The 18,954-nt window shown below is 43.2% G+C and overlaps 1 protein-coding gene across 10 annotated transcripts in view; it reads left to right on the top strand.

The window, feature by feature from the left end:
- arhgap23a (Rho GTPase activating protein 23a) overlaps positions 1–18,954 on the top strand; it is a 606,368-nt gene that overhangs the window by 423,890 nt on the left and 163,524 nt on the right. For 9 of the 10 annotated variants that reach the window (XM_072487495.1, XM_072487494.1, XM_072487496.1 and 6 more), the window contains 2 exons: positions 6,570–6,668; positions 7,810–9,619. In XM_072487495.1, coding sequence (XP_072343596.1) covers positions 6,570–6,668; positions 7,810–9,619 — 1,909 coding nt within the window. The remainder of the gene's footprint in view (positions 1–6,569; positions 6,669–7,809; positions 9,620–18,954) is intronic. The other variant, XM_072487490.1, reaches the window with a different exon arrangement.

Raw genomic sequence — 18,954 nt, 5'->3', positions numbered from 1 at the left:
GGGGGGAGGGAGTGGACAGGGGATAGAAAGTCTGAGACGGGCAAAGAAGGACAACATGGGTGGAGGGGGGGATCATGCCGAACTGGACGGCAGCAATCTGTAAATAAAGTAAAGTTAGATAAAAGCATTTTTGTGTTATGTTGTACAATAAATAAACACTAACATCAATGTACATAATGTTGAAAGTGCCAATAAAAAGTTTTTTTTAAAAAAGGATTTGAGTGTTATACATGAATCACAAGGTTAATATGCAGATACAGCAAGCAATTGGAAAGGCAAGTGGTATTTTGGCCTTTATTGCAAGGGGTTAGTGTATAAGAGTAAAGAAACCTTGCTGTAATTGTACAGGGTTGTTGTTGAGACCATTCTTGGAGTACTGTACTGTGTAAAACTTTGGTTATCTTACCCAAGGAAGGATATACTTACGTTAGAGGGGTTGCAGCAAAGGTTTAGCAAACTGATGCCTAGTCTGAGAGGGCTAACCTATGAAGAGTGATTGAGCACAATGGGACTATATTCTCTGGTGTTTAGCAGAATGAGAGTTGACTGAAATGTATGAAATTGATTGTGGGCTTGGCAGGATAGATGCTGAGAGCTTGTTTTCCCTGGCTGGAGAGTCCAGAACTATGGATTACGGTTCCATGATAAGCGGTTGGCCGTTAGAGAATTTTAGAGTTAAAGGTGAAAGACAAAGAAATACATATTTAAAGAGAGGTTAAAGACTGTAGGTAGGTGTGGTTATGAGATCCTGAATCATTGTGTATTATAAACTGACCTGTGGAAAAGCTTCCGCCGTCACCCTCCGAGAAATGTGTTTATGCCTGCAAGGTTTTGATACAAGCTATGGCTCCCAGTATCGGATGAGAGAGAGAGAAAAGCCTGTGTTAGATTCCCCCTATTGCAACAACAGATTCATTTTAATATTACTGGAATTTTTATAGATTAAAATCAAGGAGGACTGTTACATAAAAGGGATGTTTAGCTCTGAGTTAATTTTTAAAACATTTTTTAGAGTACCCAATTCATTTTTTCCAATTCGGGGCAATTTAGCGTGTTCAATCCACCTACTTTGCATATCTTTGGATTGTGGGGTCAGAACCCACGCAAACACTGGGAGAATGTGCAAACTCCACACGGACAATGACCCAGAGCCGGGATCGAACCTGGGACCTCGGCGCCGTGAGGCAGCAGGGCTAACCCGCTGCACCGCCGTGCTGCCCTGGGTGGGATCACTTTTTAGCAAATCTGCATATTAGAGTGAGACAGCTAGTCTCACTCTAATAAGCAGTTTCCCGAGGTAACCAAGTCATTGGTATCCATCCCCTTTGCTTTGAAGACCTCGGGCGAGTGCCATTCAGCACTGGTCCCCATAAACAGGGACCGGGAGGAAAGGCGCTGGGGATCGGAGGCCCCCAGGTGCATGACCTTTGGGCAGGGTGTACCCTGACACTGTCAGCCTGCCAGCCTGGCACTGCCAAGGTGCCCAGGTGGCACTGCCAGCTGGCAAAGGCATTTCCAGAGTGCCAGGTTGGACTGCCAAGGTGCCAGGCTGGCAATTGGGCCGGGGGTGCCCTCCGGTGTGTTGGGAGTCGTTGGGTGGGGGGGTGGGGGGTTGGGGGGGGGGGGGGCGAAGGGTGGGTATACAATGATTGTCTTTCTATTTTGCATTTTGAAATATATATCATCATGCAGCGATTGGAAGTCTCCTGGGTTCATTCTTGCTGCTGGCTGTTTTAATGGTCACGGACATGCAACCCCTTCCAGTGGGGGACAAAGGATGGGTCCTTCTCCGCATAATTCGCATTTGCGCATGGAGGCGTTGCTCTTTGACAAGATGCCTCCCACTCACAGTATTTCACTTGTCTCCACCGCCCTCCAAATGTGGGTGCGATGTCCGGAAGAGATGAAGAGGGTGGGTGGAAGACACAAAGGGTTGGGGGGGGGGGGGGGGGGGGGGCGCGGTGGAAAGAGGGCAGTTGTCCAGAGGAGAAGAGGCAGTGCAGATGAAAACAGCGGGGGTGCAGCCAGGATGGAAGGCATGAAGGGGGAGAGAGGCGATGGAGGTGGGCCAAAATGATTCACAATGGAAAAACTGACCATATGAGTGCTTGTCAGGCAGGCCCATTCTCTTGGGAGGATGGAGGCTTGCAGTCATGACTTGGCTGCCATTCACCTGCATGCCCCTGTAGGCTTTCCAGTCCCTCCTCCACTTCTCTAACTCTACCTGGAGCTGATGGCAAATTAGTCAGAGTGGACGGCAGCTCTATGCCTTGCTGAGATCTTGCTATAGTAAGAACCCTCTGCACCTGACCTGGTGCCTTATGGCCTTCATAAAACATGAAGATTTAGAAAGTGAAAAGTTCCCTTTAATCTCCGTATGATTATTAGTGTTTCCCTTTAATTGTCCAGTTGTGCTGACTTTCAGTTCCTCCCACTGGAGAAGCCCACCCAGTGGGTGGAACAGTGGTTAGCACTGCTGCCTCACAGCACCAGGAACCCAGGTTCAATTCCTGCCTTGGGTGACTGTGTGGAGTTTGTACGTTCTCCCCGTGTCTGTGTGGGTTTCCTCCGGGTACTCCGGTTTTCTCCCACATTCCAAAGATGTGCAGGTTAGGTGGGTGGGGTGTTCTTTCGGAGGGTTGTTGCGGAATCAATGGGCCGAGTGGCCTCCTTCTGCACTACAGCAATTCTATTGTTCTAAGACCCTCCTCCGGGTGAAAGCTATACCCACCATACACAGTCCCTGGCACTGCCACTTCCAACTCCCTCTTCATAGTCACCATCCGCTCCCATCACCAGCATCCCCAGTTCTTCTCTTCACCCCCACCCCCTTGCGCCCAGGATTCCAATATTCACTGGAACAACCCCTTCTTCTGAATCATTTTGGCCCACCTCCATCGCCTCTCTCCCCCTTCATGCCTTCCATCCTGGCTGCACCCCCACTGTTTTCATCTGCACTGCCCCTTCTCCTCTGGACAACTGTCCTCTTTCCACCCCCCTCTTCCCCCCCCCCCCCCCCCCCAACCCTTTGTGTCTTCCACCCACCCTCTTCATCTCTTCCGGAGATCGCACCCACATTTGTATCGTTGCACGCATCATACCTGCGGTCAGCTCCAGTGGGGGTGCAGCCAGCTTCAAATGTAAGGTAAGTGTTCTAAAATTCTCCCTCGCCAAATGCTTGTCAGGAATGGCGTAAATTCCCATAAAAGATTTGTCTGTTGGGGGTTTTAAGTAGCATGCATGAGATGCAAAATAGGTTCCCATCAAGCTTCAACGGGAATCCCAACCCGCCAATTACATCAGGAAAGACAATTCTGACCTGATTTCCAACATCAGGGGCGGGATTCTCCCAGTCCTGGGCCGGAGAATCCCCGCGAGCGGGCCATGCCGCCCCGATGCCGGCATGCGATTCTCTGCAGAGCGGAGAATCAGCAACATTGCTGCTGGCGTGGTTGGCACAGCACAGGTCGCGGGCCTCTCTACACGGCCGGCCCGCCGATTCTCCGGCCCGGATGGGCTGAGCAGCCGCAAGAAAAGAACCGAGTCCCGCCGGTGCCGTTCTAACCTGCTCTGGGCCGGCGGGACCTCGGCGTTGAAGGATCGGGTGGTGGCCTGTGGAGGGGGAGGGTGTTCCGACCCTGGGAGAGCCTCTGATGTGGCCTGGCCAGCGATCGAGGCCCACCGACAGCGTTTACAACGGCGTGGACACTCTGCCGCAGGATTGGAGAATCCCGCCCCAGGAAACCAAATTTTTGCACCCCGCCATATCTTCCGCTCCACCCTGCTATGAATCCCGCTGCAGGAGGGGACGATTCTGCCCTTAGTTTATGCACAAAATGGGAGTATATTGTCCTGTTCTCAGCAATGACATTCTCAGAAAATTACTGGTCAAAAGGAAAGATTGGGTAGAAACTCTCCCCTGTACTGTGTGAAAACTTCATGTTGACTTTTCCACCGTGACTGCAGTTTTTGATATCTCCAACTATTCTTTCCAAATTAATCTGCATGCTTTCCTGGCCAAGTTTGGGTGTAGCTACATTCCTGTGGTCTTAGGTGAACTGCCAGTGAAGTTCGTATATGGATGCAAGGAAATTACCCAGCTCTGACGTCACTTTGAAATATCACAAGAAGGCTCTGATAGAGAGGGATCATTAGGAAGACTGCTGCTGGTCTGTTCACAGTACTGGAGGATCTGTACTTGCACAATGGCAAGTTAAGAACGTGGTGAATTACTTCTCTGCAAACCAAACTGCAAATCAAAAGCAGCAGTGAGATTTTGCAATAGGTAATTCAGCTAAGGAGATTTTGTTTTACTAGCTAACTCTGAAACAAAGTGAAATTATGCAAGGTAAAGAAAACTCCAGTGGTATTGTTTTGTTACCTTTTCTTTTGTACTCAGAAGACACTCGGAAATGACTAAAAGCCTACATTTTTATCAAAGAGCAATACCAGTTAATTATAGATTAGTTTTAATGTATTTTATTAAGGTCATGTGAACCTCTAGTCTATTCAGTCGAGATTCTCTTGTTTTTAAAAAGGTAGAATAATTTGTTGATTGATGTTAGCATTCAATTGGCAGTCCATGGGTGTATTGCACCCCATTGGTTATGCAACAGGTTTTCAAACCTATCTGTACTGTTGGGAGATTCATCAAGCAGGTATAGAGGGTCTTGTTCAGAGGGAAGGAAATTTGGAAAGCTTACTGTTGTTTGTTGTTCTCAAGTACTTAATAACAGCCACTTTAGGAGGACTGTTGACAGAGCCCTGGGAGAGGGTTGCCAACAAACAGTGTTTTGGAAAAAACTCTGATGAAAGTAGTATATAGAAAAATCTGGATTTTATTAGTGAATTATATGAATTTCAGATCACATGGGAGTACTGTAAGAAAGCTTATTTAACTACATATCGGGTGTACAGATCTAATGTGCTACATATCAGCTATAAGCGTTTTGCAGTAAGTATAAGTTAGTGCTATTACTAATTAATTTGTTGGGGATGGGGGGAAAATGTTAATGTTTAGTTTTCTGAATATCTAGTTGTCTGATGAAATTGTTTTTACTTTATAAAGTATAACCCAAAAAGATGAGATAAAATATGTAGTTTTGCATAGTGCATGTTTCTTCACATTACACACAATTTCATTAATCAGTAAATAATTGATTTATTTTAACCCTTTCCATTTATATGGAGTCTTTGCAAAATATGAAGAAATGATGCAAACAGATTTTTCAACTCCTATTCTTGAGCAATTACAAAATACCATGGGAGAATGGTTTGAGTTAATAAGCGCTCTGATATCTTCCCTTTATGTGGAGAATTACCTGGCCCATGTTTTGGTGTTGAAAGTGGGTCACGATGAGGGTTAAGGACTTCAAACCTATTATAAACCTTCAGAGGTTCCAAGAAACAGCTGTGTGGTTACACGGGGTTGGTTTTGTATAACATGCATGCAGTATAAACTGTACTTCCTTTCCGATATGGAATATGGTTGTCCATGTAACAACTGTTCATTTAAAAGAAAAAATTGCCACATAAAATGATGGGAAACTTGTGTTAGTGGCATGGCATGTTTTTACTTCCCTTTGTCAGTTTAATTTGTCAATGAGAGTGGGTGAATGGATTTTTTTACTGTGCTGTTGTCGTATGCTTCATATTATAAATCTGATAGATTACATCATATTTATTTGTCCTCAAATTCAAACAAAATTTTAGATTTTCAGTAAATTTGAGTGCATGGCATACCTGTGTTGATTCAGCACCTGACCAGCTACTCAAATAAACCTCTTTTTAAAGTTTTGGTGTGTTGCTTCTTGTTTTTATTGAGTAATTCTGAAATCCCATTCTATACATGTTGACATGGCATGAGTTGGGCTTGCACAGCCTTGCTACATTTCAATGATTTTTTGATGTTTTTGACTTGTTTCGCAATATGAATAATAAGTAGAAAAACATTGCAGAATACACAATTTCAATTAGAAAATATTCTTGAGTAAGAGTCACTTTCTATATCTCATTTTCCACCCATTCCTGTTGGCTTTGTTTGTATATGCAAATATATATCTAAAACTAAATATTGTTTTGTTGACATTGAGGGATATGTATCAATCAATCGAGTTACTTTGAAGTACAGTGACTGCTGAAATGTGGTCAAATGGTTTGGACGAGTTACTGAAACTATAATGTAATGGAGCAAAATTCTGCACCTAGAGTTAATACTTGTTCCTCTAATGTTATTGAGCTGTTTTACTTGTTTACCCTCAGTTTTTCATATTCAAGCAAGTTCTCCAATGATGCCACCAGGGTTTATAGCTAAAGAAAAACTAATCCAGAATATACCAATTAGGAATTCTCTCTGATTTGTTAACAATATTGTTTCTCTCTTTAATTGTGAATGTGCTTTTCAAATAGCTGAATATTAACTTCTGTTCATTTTGCTTATAATGCAATATGGACTCCTGGCTTTTGTCGAATCACTTTTTAGCCCTAACTACCCTAGGAAAATTGAAGTTTTTTCAGGGTATTCTTTAATTGTTTCCCATTATTTTCTCCTCGTTCTTGCTTCTATGCAGCCTCCTTCAGTTGGGAGGGCAGGCGAGCAAGCTGTGTACTTCTGCCTGACTTCAGCACCAATGCCACCCCATGCTCAGCTGACAGTAGACACTTGTGAGGTGAGATGACCTAAAATAGCTTTTAGCCTCAGAGAATCCTTCCTACCTGATTTCTTTGCTACCACAGGTTTCTCCCCCACCCCCTCCGCAACCACATGGCTTGACCTAGAACTGAAGAACATTATCACAATAATGTGTAATTTATTACTAACTGTTACAGAGCCGATTAACAAGAAATGCCATACATTCAGCAAAATAACAGTGGCTGGTACTTTAACAGACAATATTTACCATGAAGTCATGAGCGCATTTATAGAGATGTTTCTATCCTTTCACATGCTTAAGGCACAACAAGCATTGATGAAGTATGTGCTGAACCCATTTCTGCATTACTTACTCTCAAACAATAGTTAAGATAGAGTGGGGAGGATGTCTGTGTGATGTTTTACGTCCAGTAGTAACTTGTTAGATTTTACATAATTCTGATTATCTGGGTATCAAGATTTTATTGTATTCATTCCTTTGTAACCATCAGTTTGCATGAAAGTGAAGCATGAAAATTGTTTTGTTGTTACAATCTAATAATTTAGCAGCTATTTAAAGTTACCAACTGCTTACAGCACGATAATAATGCTTGTGAGTATAATTTTTAATAATTGTAGTTTCTCATCTCTTCGAGTAAAACTTTTGATTAACAGAAGTCAAATTCAACTAAAATGAAGATGTCAGATGTTTAGACAGCAGGGTTGATCAGCATCTATAACAAGAAACGAAACAACATTCCTGTGTATGCTATATAAGAATTAACATTGTAGATGGTTGCATCAAGATTGATTGATAAAAAATGAACTTCTATTTTTAAGAATTTCAGTGGAATTTAGGCCTGTTATGAAATAGTTGGCTTGGGAATTAACTCTACTGTAGTGACTGGCAATAAATTGTTCTCTTTCTCAGTCTGTGTTAAAGTTGCATGATAGGTTTGTGAAAGTGTTAGCCCAAACATAGGATTTCATAGCTTAACTGCTACAATGACTAATACAACTTAAATGTTGATTTTTTTTTTCAGTGAACTAACTAACTACTTAAGTGATTGTTGGCTGCTAAATCTTCAATTTGCTGAGAATCTGGGATTACCTGTCATCAGTTGAAACAATCAGCAATTTTTCAAGCGTAATCATTTTTGTTTTCTTCAATTTTGCAGGCCTACTCTCAGGATGCTTATCTGAAAGGCAATGATCCATATTCTGGTAGTGCTCGGCACATACCAGAGCCACCTCCTATATGCTACCCTCGACATTTGGCCATGACCCAAACCAAGGATCCTTTACTGACAGAGTCTTCACGGGCAAAGCAGGTGGACAATAGGATTTATAACGCTGGCTCAGGTTCTGATCGAGGATTCTATTCTAACCCATCCTCACCTCTGGACAGTGTTACTACAACTAGCCCACCTACTAGCATATGGAGCGAAGGAAGGGCTAGAGCACGATCGTCAGATATTTTAGCAGAAATTGGAGTCGGTCATTCAAGCCATTTGCACCACATGGAGGAGATGCAGTATGGGATGAAACCGAGATCAGTTGTAGTGAGAGGAATGCCTGTTTCTTCCTCGTCAAAGGCAGCCCAAGGTAGTTCTGTTAAGCAGGGCCCAGCCAGCAGTAAATATGGTTCAGGTAACACTGCTGTGCAAGATAGGTATGAGGGACATTCTAAAAATATTCCTTTTTCATCAATCTCAAACCACAACATTTATTCGGGTCCAAAGAGTAATATAGGTCAGAAGAGTTACATCAGTTCTGAGGACAATGTGAAAAATGACTATTTTCCTTCTGATGTTAGGACATCATGGGAACGACTTGGCAGCCCTAAAACAATTAAACAGCAATATAACCTGCCCAGCTGGCAATCAGCACAGTTACCACGCCGAAGCTCATCCGAGGATCGCTGTTCTGCCATGCCCCCGAAATACAGGAGTTTCTCACAGGACAGACTTGAGGAAACTTCGTTACACAAACATTGGCCTCACAGTGCTTCCCAGGACACATTACATGCACCTATGGGTGAATCATGGAGTTATCGAACTCGGTCAGAAGATTATCTGGGAAAATGTGATCGATCTTTGGAGAATTTAACCTTCGATGCCTATCCAGCAGGTGGGGATAGATTAATATGGACATGTTCAAGAACTGGAGCAACAACTGATGGGATTTTGAGGTCTGCTGGACAAGAACAAATCTTTTGGCAACAGTATAGACCGGCAGGGCATTCATCAGGAAATCCTATGATGCATGGTCAGAAGCATTCATCCCAACAGAACTCTGGCAACATGAATGTATATTACAATAACAGGAACTCTAGAGTATCTATTCCTCCTCAGCAACAATGCAGGAACAATAGTGGTCATGCTCAATCTGTGAAGAGAACAGATGTTGCACATGTAGATCACCTGTCTGTCAGTGTTTCTAAAAATAAAATATCTTCTGTTTCAGATAGGTCAGTATTTGGTTCTGCTCTGCCTCCTAGTGCTCCCAAGGCTGACCGTTGTGCACCCTATCAAGTCCAGAGAATTGATGTGCCTGTGGTTCGAGACCAAAGACTGACCAATCATGATCGGCAGAGTGGATTGTATCCACAAAAGACGGACGGGAACTCTGGCAAGGTTGCAGTACTTCAACATGAGATCCGACCATTTGCTGTGACAAAACCTGGAGCTTCTCAAATCTCTGAATGTGTCAGTGAAATTCCTTTGGGGTCTTTACAGAAGGATCAGGAAATATCACAAACAAACGAGGCTGTCATTTTAAGGCAAAAACCTCCTACTGGCCGTAGGGTGCCACATCCTCTCAGGCACCCAGCATACCTGGGATCTGTGGATTTACCGGAGCTACCACCTACAAATTTGTTGCCAGCTGAAAAATCTGAAAACGTGTCATTGGAGCAGATAAATGGAAAGCTGGTAGGAACAGCTGCAAAATCATCAGAGGATTCCTTGGCCTCAATTCCATATATAGGTATGTAGAAGAAATGATAAATGGAAGGATAAAATGAAAATGCTGCAATATTTACATTTTATAAACCAAAATGATCAGTTGTTTTCAGGTTGGTTTCAATGCCGTTAAAACAAAATAAACTTTGCAAGTTAGATTAAATTATACAAAATTTAGTTTGTAGAAGTTTAAATTCAAAGCACATGTAATGGGCAGAATATCCTTCAAGATGTGCACTATTTATTCATCATAAAGCATTTATAAACAAAGTTGTTTAAACATTTCTGAATGTGAATATTATAAATTATGATTGTACACAGCGTAAAAAATTCGAGGAGCCTATTCTGATCTTGAAATCAGTTTAATTGTCAGGAAAAATTGCTTGTGGCAGAGGAAGTTCTGTGTAGGTGTATTAAGAAGCAGTTTTACTGCATGGAAGAGCTTTAGTCACAAAAGCTGATGGAAGCCAAGTTTATTTTAAAGTGGTTGTGCCTTCTCCCTCAGCATTACTTCCATTTATGGTGCTATCAGCACCAGGATGAAATTTCCCAATGTGCACTGACTGCTTTTGCACAACAGACACCCACACATAGTTCTCCCAGAAGTTAGAGGCAGCAACATTGCAATATTTATAATACAAAGGGCAATTCATACTGTAAATTAGGCAAACAAGGGAGACAGTGGTATAGTGGTATTGTCACTGGCCTAGTAATCCAGAGGACACAGGCTAATGTTTAGGTATGTGTTCAAATCCCACTATAGCAGTTGATGGAATTTAATTTCAATTAATTAGCAAATTCAATTAATAAAATTCTTGAATTGAAAGCTGGGGGTAAATTTAATACACTCCCCTGAGATGGGTTTCATGGTGGAGAAAGCATTTAATCGGGCGGGAGAGTGTAGGGTTATGATCCCGCTGTCTACCTGCCTTGCCTTGATTAAGCCAATTGAGGGCATAAGTGGGTATTAGTTCCTGGTTTTCAACGAAGAATGTCTGGGCAATCGCCATGCAGGAAGCCCAAAGATATGGGTGTTGGGGGGGGGGGGGCAATTAATGCCTGATCGCGGGACACAACATCAAAAATGGGGTGTCTCTGCGAGCCATATCCTGCCCTTCATCTAATTAGCTAACAGCTTTCGGTTAGTGGGACTTATGCCCCGGGGTCCTTGATCCCGGGGAAGGCAACCTGTGATAAGTGTCAGCCTGGTATGCAGGATTCCGTCACCTGGATTAAATTCCATCCCAAGTCCCAGGAATGATGACTGTGACATGTCTGCATATCCGTCCTAGGGCTGCTACAATGTTCCACTGAAGCCCAATGCAAACTGGAGGAATAACACCTCGTCTTCTGATGAGGCACATTACAGCCTTCCGGACTTAATATTGAGTTCAACAACTTCAGACTGTGAACTCTCTCCTCCACCTTCACCCTATTTTAATTTCTATAAATTATTTTCATTTCTTCCATCAATTTGCTTTTATGAAACTATCACTGATTGTCATAAAAACCCATCTGGTTCACTGTTGTACTTTAGCGAAGGAAATCTGAACTTTTCACCTGATCTGGCCTACATGTGACTCCAAATCCACAGCATTGTGGTTGACACTTAACTGCCCTCTGAAATAGCCTAGCAAGCCAGTCAGTTGTCAAGGGCAGTTACGGCTGGGCACTCCAAATGTTGGCCTTTCCATGAAAGAATTTTAAATAAAAATAAATAAATAAAGAATGCATGAAATTAATTTGTGTCTGAATGAAAATGATTAATTTTCAAAGTTATAAAAAATTATTTATATGGTGAAAGAAGTGGGAATGGAAAAAACAAGGAAGATGAAAGCACTTTAATTTAGATACTTTCCACTTCCTTGGTATGCCTCAGAGTGATCTGATAATTTTCTTTAACAAAAACAGAAAATGCTGGACAATCTCAGCAGCACCTGTAGAGAGAGAACGGAGCTAACTTTTTGAGTCTGGATGACTCTTTGTCAGGGGTCATGGGGGCGATTCTCCGATATGGAGGCCAAGTGTTCGCGCTGTCATGAAACGCGACGGCGTTCACGACGGCGTGAACTGGGCCCGGGCACAACTATATTGGCCCCCACAGGGGGCCAGCACGGCGCTGGAGCGGTTCACGCCGTTCCAGCCTCCTAACGTGGTGTCGAATGGCCGCCGCGCCAACCTGCGCATGCGTGGGGGACTTCTTCCGCGCGCCAGCCCCGACCCAACATGGGGTCAGTGTTCAGGGGCCGGCCGCGCCAGGAAGTCGGCCCGGGGGTGGGAGAGGCCGCCCCGCCGATCGGTGAGCCCCGATCGCGGGCCAGACCCCATCGAAGGCCCACTCCCGGCAAAGGAGCCCCCCCCCCCCGACCCCCCCCCCCCCGAGCGTTCCCGCAGAGTTCCCGCCAGCAGCAACCAGGGGTGAACGGTGCCAGCGGGACTCTGTCATGTTGGAGCGGCCGCTCAGCCCATCCGGGCCGGAGAATAGGCGGCCCCGCCGATTCCAGCGGCCAGCGCTGCGCCGAACGCGCTGGCGCAAATGGTGCCGATTCTCCGCACCTCGGAGAATCGCACGCCGGCGTCGTGGCACAGTTGCTCCAAATCTCCGGCCCGGCGCGGGGCTCGGAAACTCGCCCCCTCCCATATTCTTTGATGTGCAGTCAATGTTATGTGAACAAGCACACAGCATATTTGCGCAAAGCGAATTCAATTTTTTTTTAAAAGTTCATCCAATTGCTGGGGAAAGAATGTTGGCTGGGGCACTGAAAGAACTTTCTGCTTTAATAGTGCCATGGAAACTCTAAAACACATGATGTTCAGGCAAAAGAAACCTCTGTTTAATGTCCTATCTGACATATTACCTCAACCGTAGGCAGCATCTCCTAAACCCACGACCATTGCCAGAGGGACAAGGGTAGCAGATACATGGAAACATCACCATCTGCAAGTTCATCTCCAAATCACTCACAGTCCTGACTTGGAAATATATTGCCGTTCCTTCACTGTTACTATTTCAAAACCTTGGAACTCCCTCCCCAACAGCAATGTGGGTGTGCCTATGCTACATGGGCTGCAGCGGTTTAAGAAGGCAGCTCACCACCACCTCATCAAGGGCAGTTAGGGATGGGAAATAAATGCTAGCCTAGCCAGTGAAGCCCACATATTTTGAATATATTTTTTAAAAATCAGTCTAGTGCTCTCTCAGTGCTAATTAAATTACCATGCTTGGTTACGTGCCAAAGCTACAATCTTCTGACTTAGAAGGTGAAGTGCTCCTACAGAATGAAACTGACACAAACATGAAAAAGGAACAGAAGTGGGCTACTTGGCCCCTTGAGCCTTAAACCTGCTCTGCCATTCTATAAGATCATGGCAGATCTGTTTGTATTCCACATTTCCAGCTACCCCCGATAACCTTAGATTCTTGTTCGGCAAGGGAATCAATCTACCTCCGCCTTAAAAATATTTAATGATCCCACTTCCACCGCCATCTGAGGCAGAGTTCCAAAGTCTCACAGCCCTCAGAGAAAAAATTTCTCCTCATCCATTTCTTCTGGGATATATATAAGGGATAATTTTAAAACAGTGCCCCATAGTTCTTGACTCACCCATAAGAGGAAACATCCCTTCCACATCCACCTTGTCCAGACCATTCAGGATCTTATATACTTCAATCAAGTCACCCCTCACTCTACTAAACTCCAGAGGAAACAAATCCAGCCTGTCCAACCTAACCTCATAAGGCAACATGCTCATTCCAGGTATCAATCTAGTAGACTTCCTCTGAACTGCCTCCAATGTAATTACATGCTTCCTTAAGTTAAGAAAAGTTAAGAGGAAATATAATTTAGGAGAGGTTACTGATCGAGGTGTTAAGATTCAGAACAGAGGTAAAAAAAAAAAACCATAAGTGTACTTTACCTGAATGCCCGTAGTATTCGGAATAAGGTAAATGAGTTGATGGCGCAAATCATAGTGAATGACTATGATTTAGTGGCCATTACTGAAACATGGTTAAAGGATGGTCACGCCTGGGAGTTAAATATCCGAGGGTATCAAACTATTCGGGAGGACAGAGTGGATGGTAAAGGAGGTGGTGTAGCTCTGTTAATTAAGGATGACATCCGGGCAATAGTAAGGGATGACATCGGTGCTATGGAGGATAAGGTTGAATCCATTTGGGTGGAAATCAGGAATAGTAAGGCGAAAAAGTCACTGATAGGAGTAGTCTATAGGCCACCAAATAGTAACATTATGGTGGGGCAGGCAATAAACAAAGAAATAACTGATGCATGTAGAAATGGTACAGCAGTTATCATGGGGGATTTTAATCTACATGTCGATTGGTTTAACCAGGTTGGTCAAGGCAGCCTTGAGGAGGAGTTTATAGAATGTATCCGCAATAGTTTCCTAGAACAGTATGTAATGGAACCTACGAGGGAACAAGCGGTCCTAGATCTGGTCCTGTGTAATGAGACAGGATTGATTCAGGATCTCATAGGTAGGAATCCTCTCGGAAGGAGCGATCACAATATGGTGAAATTTAAAATACAGATGGAGGGAAATACAGAGGGGTAGCATTGTGGATAGCACAATTGCTTCACAGCTCCAGGGTCCCAGGTTCGTTTCCGGCTTGGGTCACTGTCTGTGGGGAGTCTGCACATCCTCCCCGTGTGTGCATGGGTTTTCTCCGGGTGCTCCGGTTTCCTCCCACAGTCCAAAGATGTGCAGGTTAGGTGGATTGGCCATGATACATTGCCCTTAATGCCCAAAATTGCCCTTAGTGTTGGGTGGGGTTGCTGGGTTATGGGGAAAGGGTGGAGGTGTGGACCTTGGGTAGGGTGCTTTTTCCAAGAGCCGGTGCAGTCTCGATGGGCCGAATGGCCTCCTTCTGCACTGTAAATTCTATGATCTAGGGTGAGAAGGTAAAATCAAACACTAGTGTTTTGTGCTTAAACAAAGGAGATTACAATGGGATGAGAGAAGAACTAGCTAAGGTAGACTGGGAGCAAAGACTTTATGGTGAAACAGTTGAGGAACAGTGGAGAACCTTCCAAGCGATTTTTCACAGTGCTCAGCAAAGGTTTATACCAACAAAAAGGAAGGACGGTAGAAGGAGTGAAAATCGACCGTGGATATCTAAGGAAATAAGGGAGAGTATCAAATTGAAGGAAAAAGCATACAAAGTAGCAAAGATTAGTGGGAGACCTGAGGACTGGGAAATCTTTAGGGGGCAACAGAAAGCTACTAAAAAAGCTATAAAGAAGAGTAAGATAGATTATGAGAGTAAACTTGCTCAGAATATAAAAACAGATAGTAAAGGTTTCTACAAATATATAAAACAAAAAAGAGTGGCTAAGGTAAATATTGGTCCTTTAGAGGATGAGAAAGGATATTTAATAATGGGGAATGAGGAAATGACTGAGGAACTGAACAGGTTTTTTGGGTCGGTCTTCACAGTGGAAGACACAAATAACATGCCAGTGACTGATGGAAATGAGGCTATGACAGGTGAGGACCTTGAGAGGATTGTTATCACTAAGGAGGTAGTGATGGGCAAGCTAATGGGGCTAAAGGTAGACAAGTCTCCTGGCCCTGATGGAATGCATCCCAGAGTGCTAAAAGATTGCTAGGGAAATTGCAAATGCACTAGTGATAATTTACCAAAATTCACTAGACTCTGGGGTGGTCCCGGCGGATTGGAAATTAGCAAACGTGACACCACTGTTTAAAAAAGGAGGTAGGCAGAAAGCGGGTAATTATAGGCCAGTGAGCTTAACTTTGGTAGTAGGGAAGATGCTGGAATCTATCATCAAGGAAGAAATAGCGAGGCATCTGGATGGAAATTGTCCCATTGGGCAGACGCAGCATGGGTTCACAAAGGGCAGGTCGTGCCTACCTAATTTAGTGGAATTTTTTGTGGACATTACCAGTGCGGTAGATAACGGGGAGCCAATGGATGTGGTATATCTGGATTTCCAGAAAGCCTTTGACAAGGTGCCACACAAAAGGTTGCTGCATAAGATAAAGATGCATGGCATTAAGGGGAAAGTAGTAGCATGGATAGAGGATTGGTTAATTAATAGAAAGCAAAGAGTGGGGATTAATGGGTGTTTCTCTGGTTGGCAATCAGTAGCTAGTGGTGTCCCTCAGGGATCAGTGTTGGGCCCACAATTGTTCACAATTTACATAGATGATTTGGAGTTGGGGACCAAGGGCAATGTGTCCAAGTTTGCAGACGACATTAAGATGAGTGGTAAAGCAAAAAGTGCAGAGGATACTGGAAATCTGCAGAGGGATTTGGATAGGCTAAGTGAATGGGCTAGGGTCTGGCAGGTGGAATACAATGTTGACAAATGTGAGGTTATCCATTTTGGTAGAATTAACAGCAAAAGGGATTATTATTTAAATGATAAAATATTAAAACATGCTGCTGTGCAGAGAGACCTGGGTGTGCTAGTGCATGAGTCACAAAAAGTTGGTTTACAGGTGCAACAGGTGATTAAGAAGGCAAATGGAATGTTGTCCTTCATTGCTAGAGGGATGGAGTTTAAGACTAGGAAGGTTATGCTGCAATTGTATAAGGTGTTAGTGAGGCCACACCTAGACTATTGTGTTCAGTTTTGGTCTCCTTACTTGAGAAAGGACGTACTGGCATTGGAGGGTGTGCAGAGGAGATTCACTAGGTTAATCCCAGAGCTGAAGGGGTTGGATTATGAGGAGAGGTTGAGTAGACTGGGACTGTACTCGTTGGAATTTAGAAGGATGAGGGGGGATCTTATAGAAACATATAAAATTATGAAGGGATTAGATAGGATAGATGCGGGCAGGTTGTTTCCACTGGCGGGTGAAAGCAGAACTAGGGGGCATAGCCTCAAAATAAGGGGAAGTAGATTTAGGACTGAGTTTAGGAGGAAATTCTTCACCCAAAGGGTTGTGAATCTATGGAATTCCTTGCCCAGTGAAGCAGTAGAGGCTCCTTCATTAAATGTTTTTAAGATAAAGATAGATAGTTTTTTGAAGAATTAAGGGTTATGGTGTTCGGGCCCGAAAGTGGAGCTGAGTCCACAAAAGATCAGCCATGATCTCATTGAATGGTGGAGTAGGCTCAAGGGGTCCGATGGCCTAGTCCTGCTCCTAGTTCTTATGTTCTTTAAAAAAAAGACCAAAGCCGCAAACAATATTCGAGATGTGGTCTCGTCAATGTTCTGTAAAACTGAAGTATAACATCCTCACTTTTATATTCAATTCCTCTTGTAATAAAGGATAGCATTCCAGAACCTTTCTTAATTACTTGCTGTACCAGTATACAAGCTTTTTGTGATTCATGCGCTGGAATACCGACATCCCATTGCACCACGGAATTCGGCAATCATTCTCTGTTCAAGTAATAATCTGAATTTTTTTTATTCTTCCTGCCAAAGTGAACAACTTCACATTTTCCCACATCTGCAAAATCTTTGCCTGCTCACTCAATCTACCTATATCCATCTGCAAACTCCATACGTCTTCATAAAATCCTTTCCTACCTATCACGGTGTCGCATACAAATTTAGCTACCATTGCCTTTCTCTTCAGAATATAATAATCTTTATTGGTGTCACAAGTAGGCTGACATTAACACCGCAATGAAGGTACTGTGAAAATTCCTTAGTCACCACACTCCGGCGTCAGCTCGGGTACACTGAGGGAGAATCCAGAATGTCCAATTCACCTAACAAGCACTTCTTTCGGGACTTGTGGAGGAAACCAGACCGCCCAAGAAAACCCATACAGACACACGGAGACCGTGCAGAGTCCGCACAGACTGTGACCCAAGCCGGGAATTGAACTTGGGTTCCTGGCGTTGTGAAGCAACAGTGCTAACCATTGTACTACCGTGCCGTCCATTATTTATAATAGGAATATACTTATTGTGAGTATACTGAAATATCCACTTGAATGTCTGCTAGTCCTTCTCTATTAATATATCTCCTAGCCAAATAGCTCAGTTCACTTCAGCTAGCTCAGCATCCATGCCCACACAGTTGCTTTTGTTTAAGTTTAAAATGCTAACCGAAGACCCACTCATCTCCCTTCAAACTGGATGTAAAATTCAGTTATATTGTGGTCTCTTCTACCTAGGGGTGCCTTTACTCTAAGGTCAATAATTAATCCTATCACATTACACGATATGACATGTAATATTATCTAATCCTCCTGTAAGACCTGGACCTCTAACCCAGGAAATTAGACATTCCACTGTAAATAGACATTCATGAAAAGTCTGAATCTTATCTGACATGGCCTTGTTTAACCAGGTGTAGGAATTAGAGTAATACTTTCTTAAATCACCCTCAAGCTTTGTGATTAACTGCAATTATGAAGGCGTAGTGCTTGCTAGTTTGCAAGAATGATTGATGGATATTTATTTTTGCCATTTATCAATGTTGTACACAGATGTAAATTTTGAGGCTGTCAATTTGTATTGTGCAGTAGACAAGTACCAAATTGATCTGACAATATCGGCTGGACTAAAGCACAGGTTGTATTGCAATGATTTGAAAGATACTTTACAAATTTGGACTGGTTGCATCTGTAGTAATTAAGGTAAACCTGATTGTAGCTGCATTTGCCTATCTCAGAGGATACAGTATTGTGCTGATACTCATTATTAAGGATCCTTTTAAGGCATATTTTTGGCTTTTGAATCATCATTGTTTCTATGGCATTACAGTGACATATTGATTTGTTTTAATAAGTAATACATTTGTTTGATGGAACATTTTACCAATTCTGTTTTATACTTTAGTTGATGAATGTTGTAACATAACTTTAATCTAATCAGTTGCTATTGTGATGGGAATTGGTTTTAATTCTCATGTTCTTCTTCCACTGAAATTTAGTCATTCAGAAACTGAAGATAACATACTAAATGGATTTCCTGTTACGAAAGATTGGCAACAACAATGAGTCTTATAAACACATCACAACTCTGTCACACAAGTTACAACTCGTGTACTATGTAAAATCTGAACTTGCATCTTTAGTTCCAAATAGCGTTCTAGCAAAGCTCTTTGATTTAAATATGTCAATTACAGGACAATACATTAAATAAATGATTGTATTGGCTTATTGGCTTATTTTTCTGGCTTGGGAGTCAGGTGGTAGGGGAATACAGGGAGTAGGGGCAGCAAGGTGGCACAGTTAATAGGACTGCAGCCTCACAGCGCCAGGGACCCAGGTTTGATTCTGACCTTGGGTAGCTATCTGTGTGGAGTTTGTACGTTCTCCCCGTGTCTGCATGGGTTTCTTCCGGATGCTCCGATTTCCTCCCAATGTGCAGGTTAGATGGACTGGCCTTTTTAAATTGTCCCTTAATGT

Source organism: Scyliorhinus torazame, chromosome 21 (genome assembly GCF_047496885.1).
Source record: "Scyliorhinus torazame isolate Kashiwa2021f chromosome 21, sScyTor2.1, whole genome shotgun sequence".
NCBI lineage: Eukaryota > Metazoa > Chordata > Chondrichthyes > Carcharhiniformes > Scyliorhinidae > Scyliorhinus > Scyliorhinus torazame.
The sequence above is the reverse complement of the archived record's forward strand: the minus strand, read 5'-3'. Positions and strand labels throughout refer to the sequence as shown.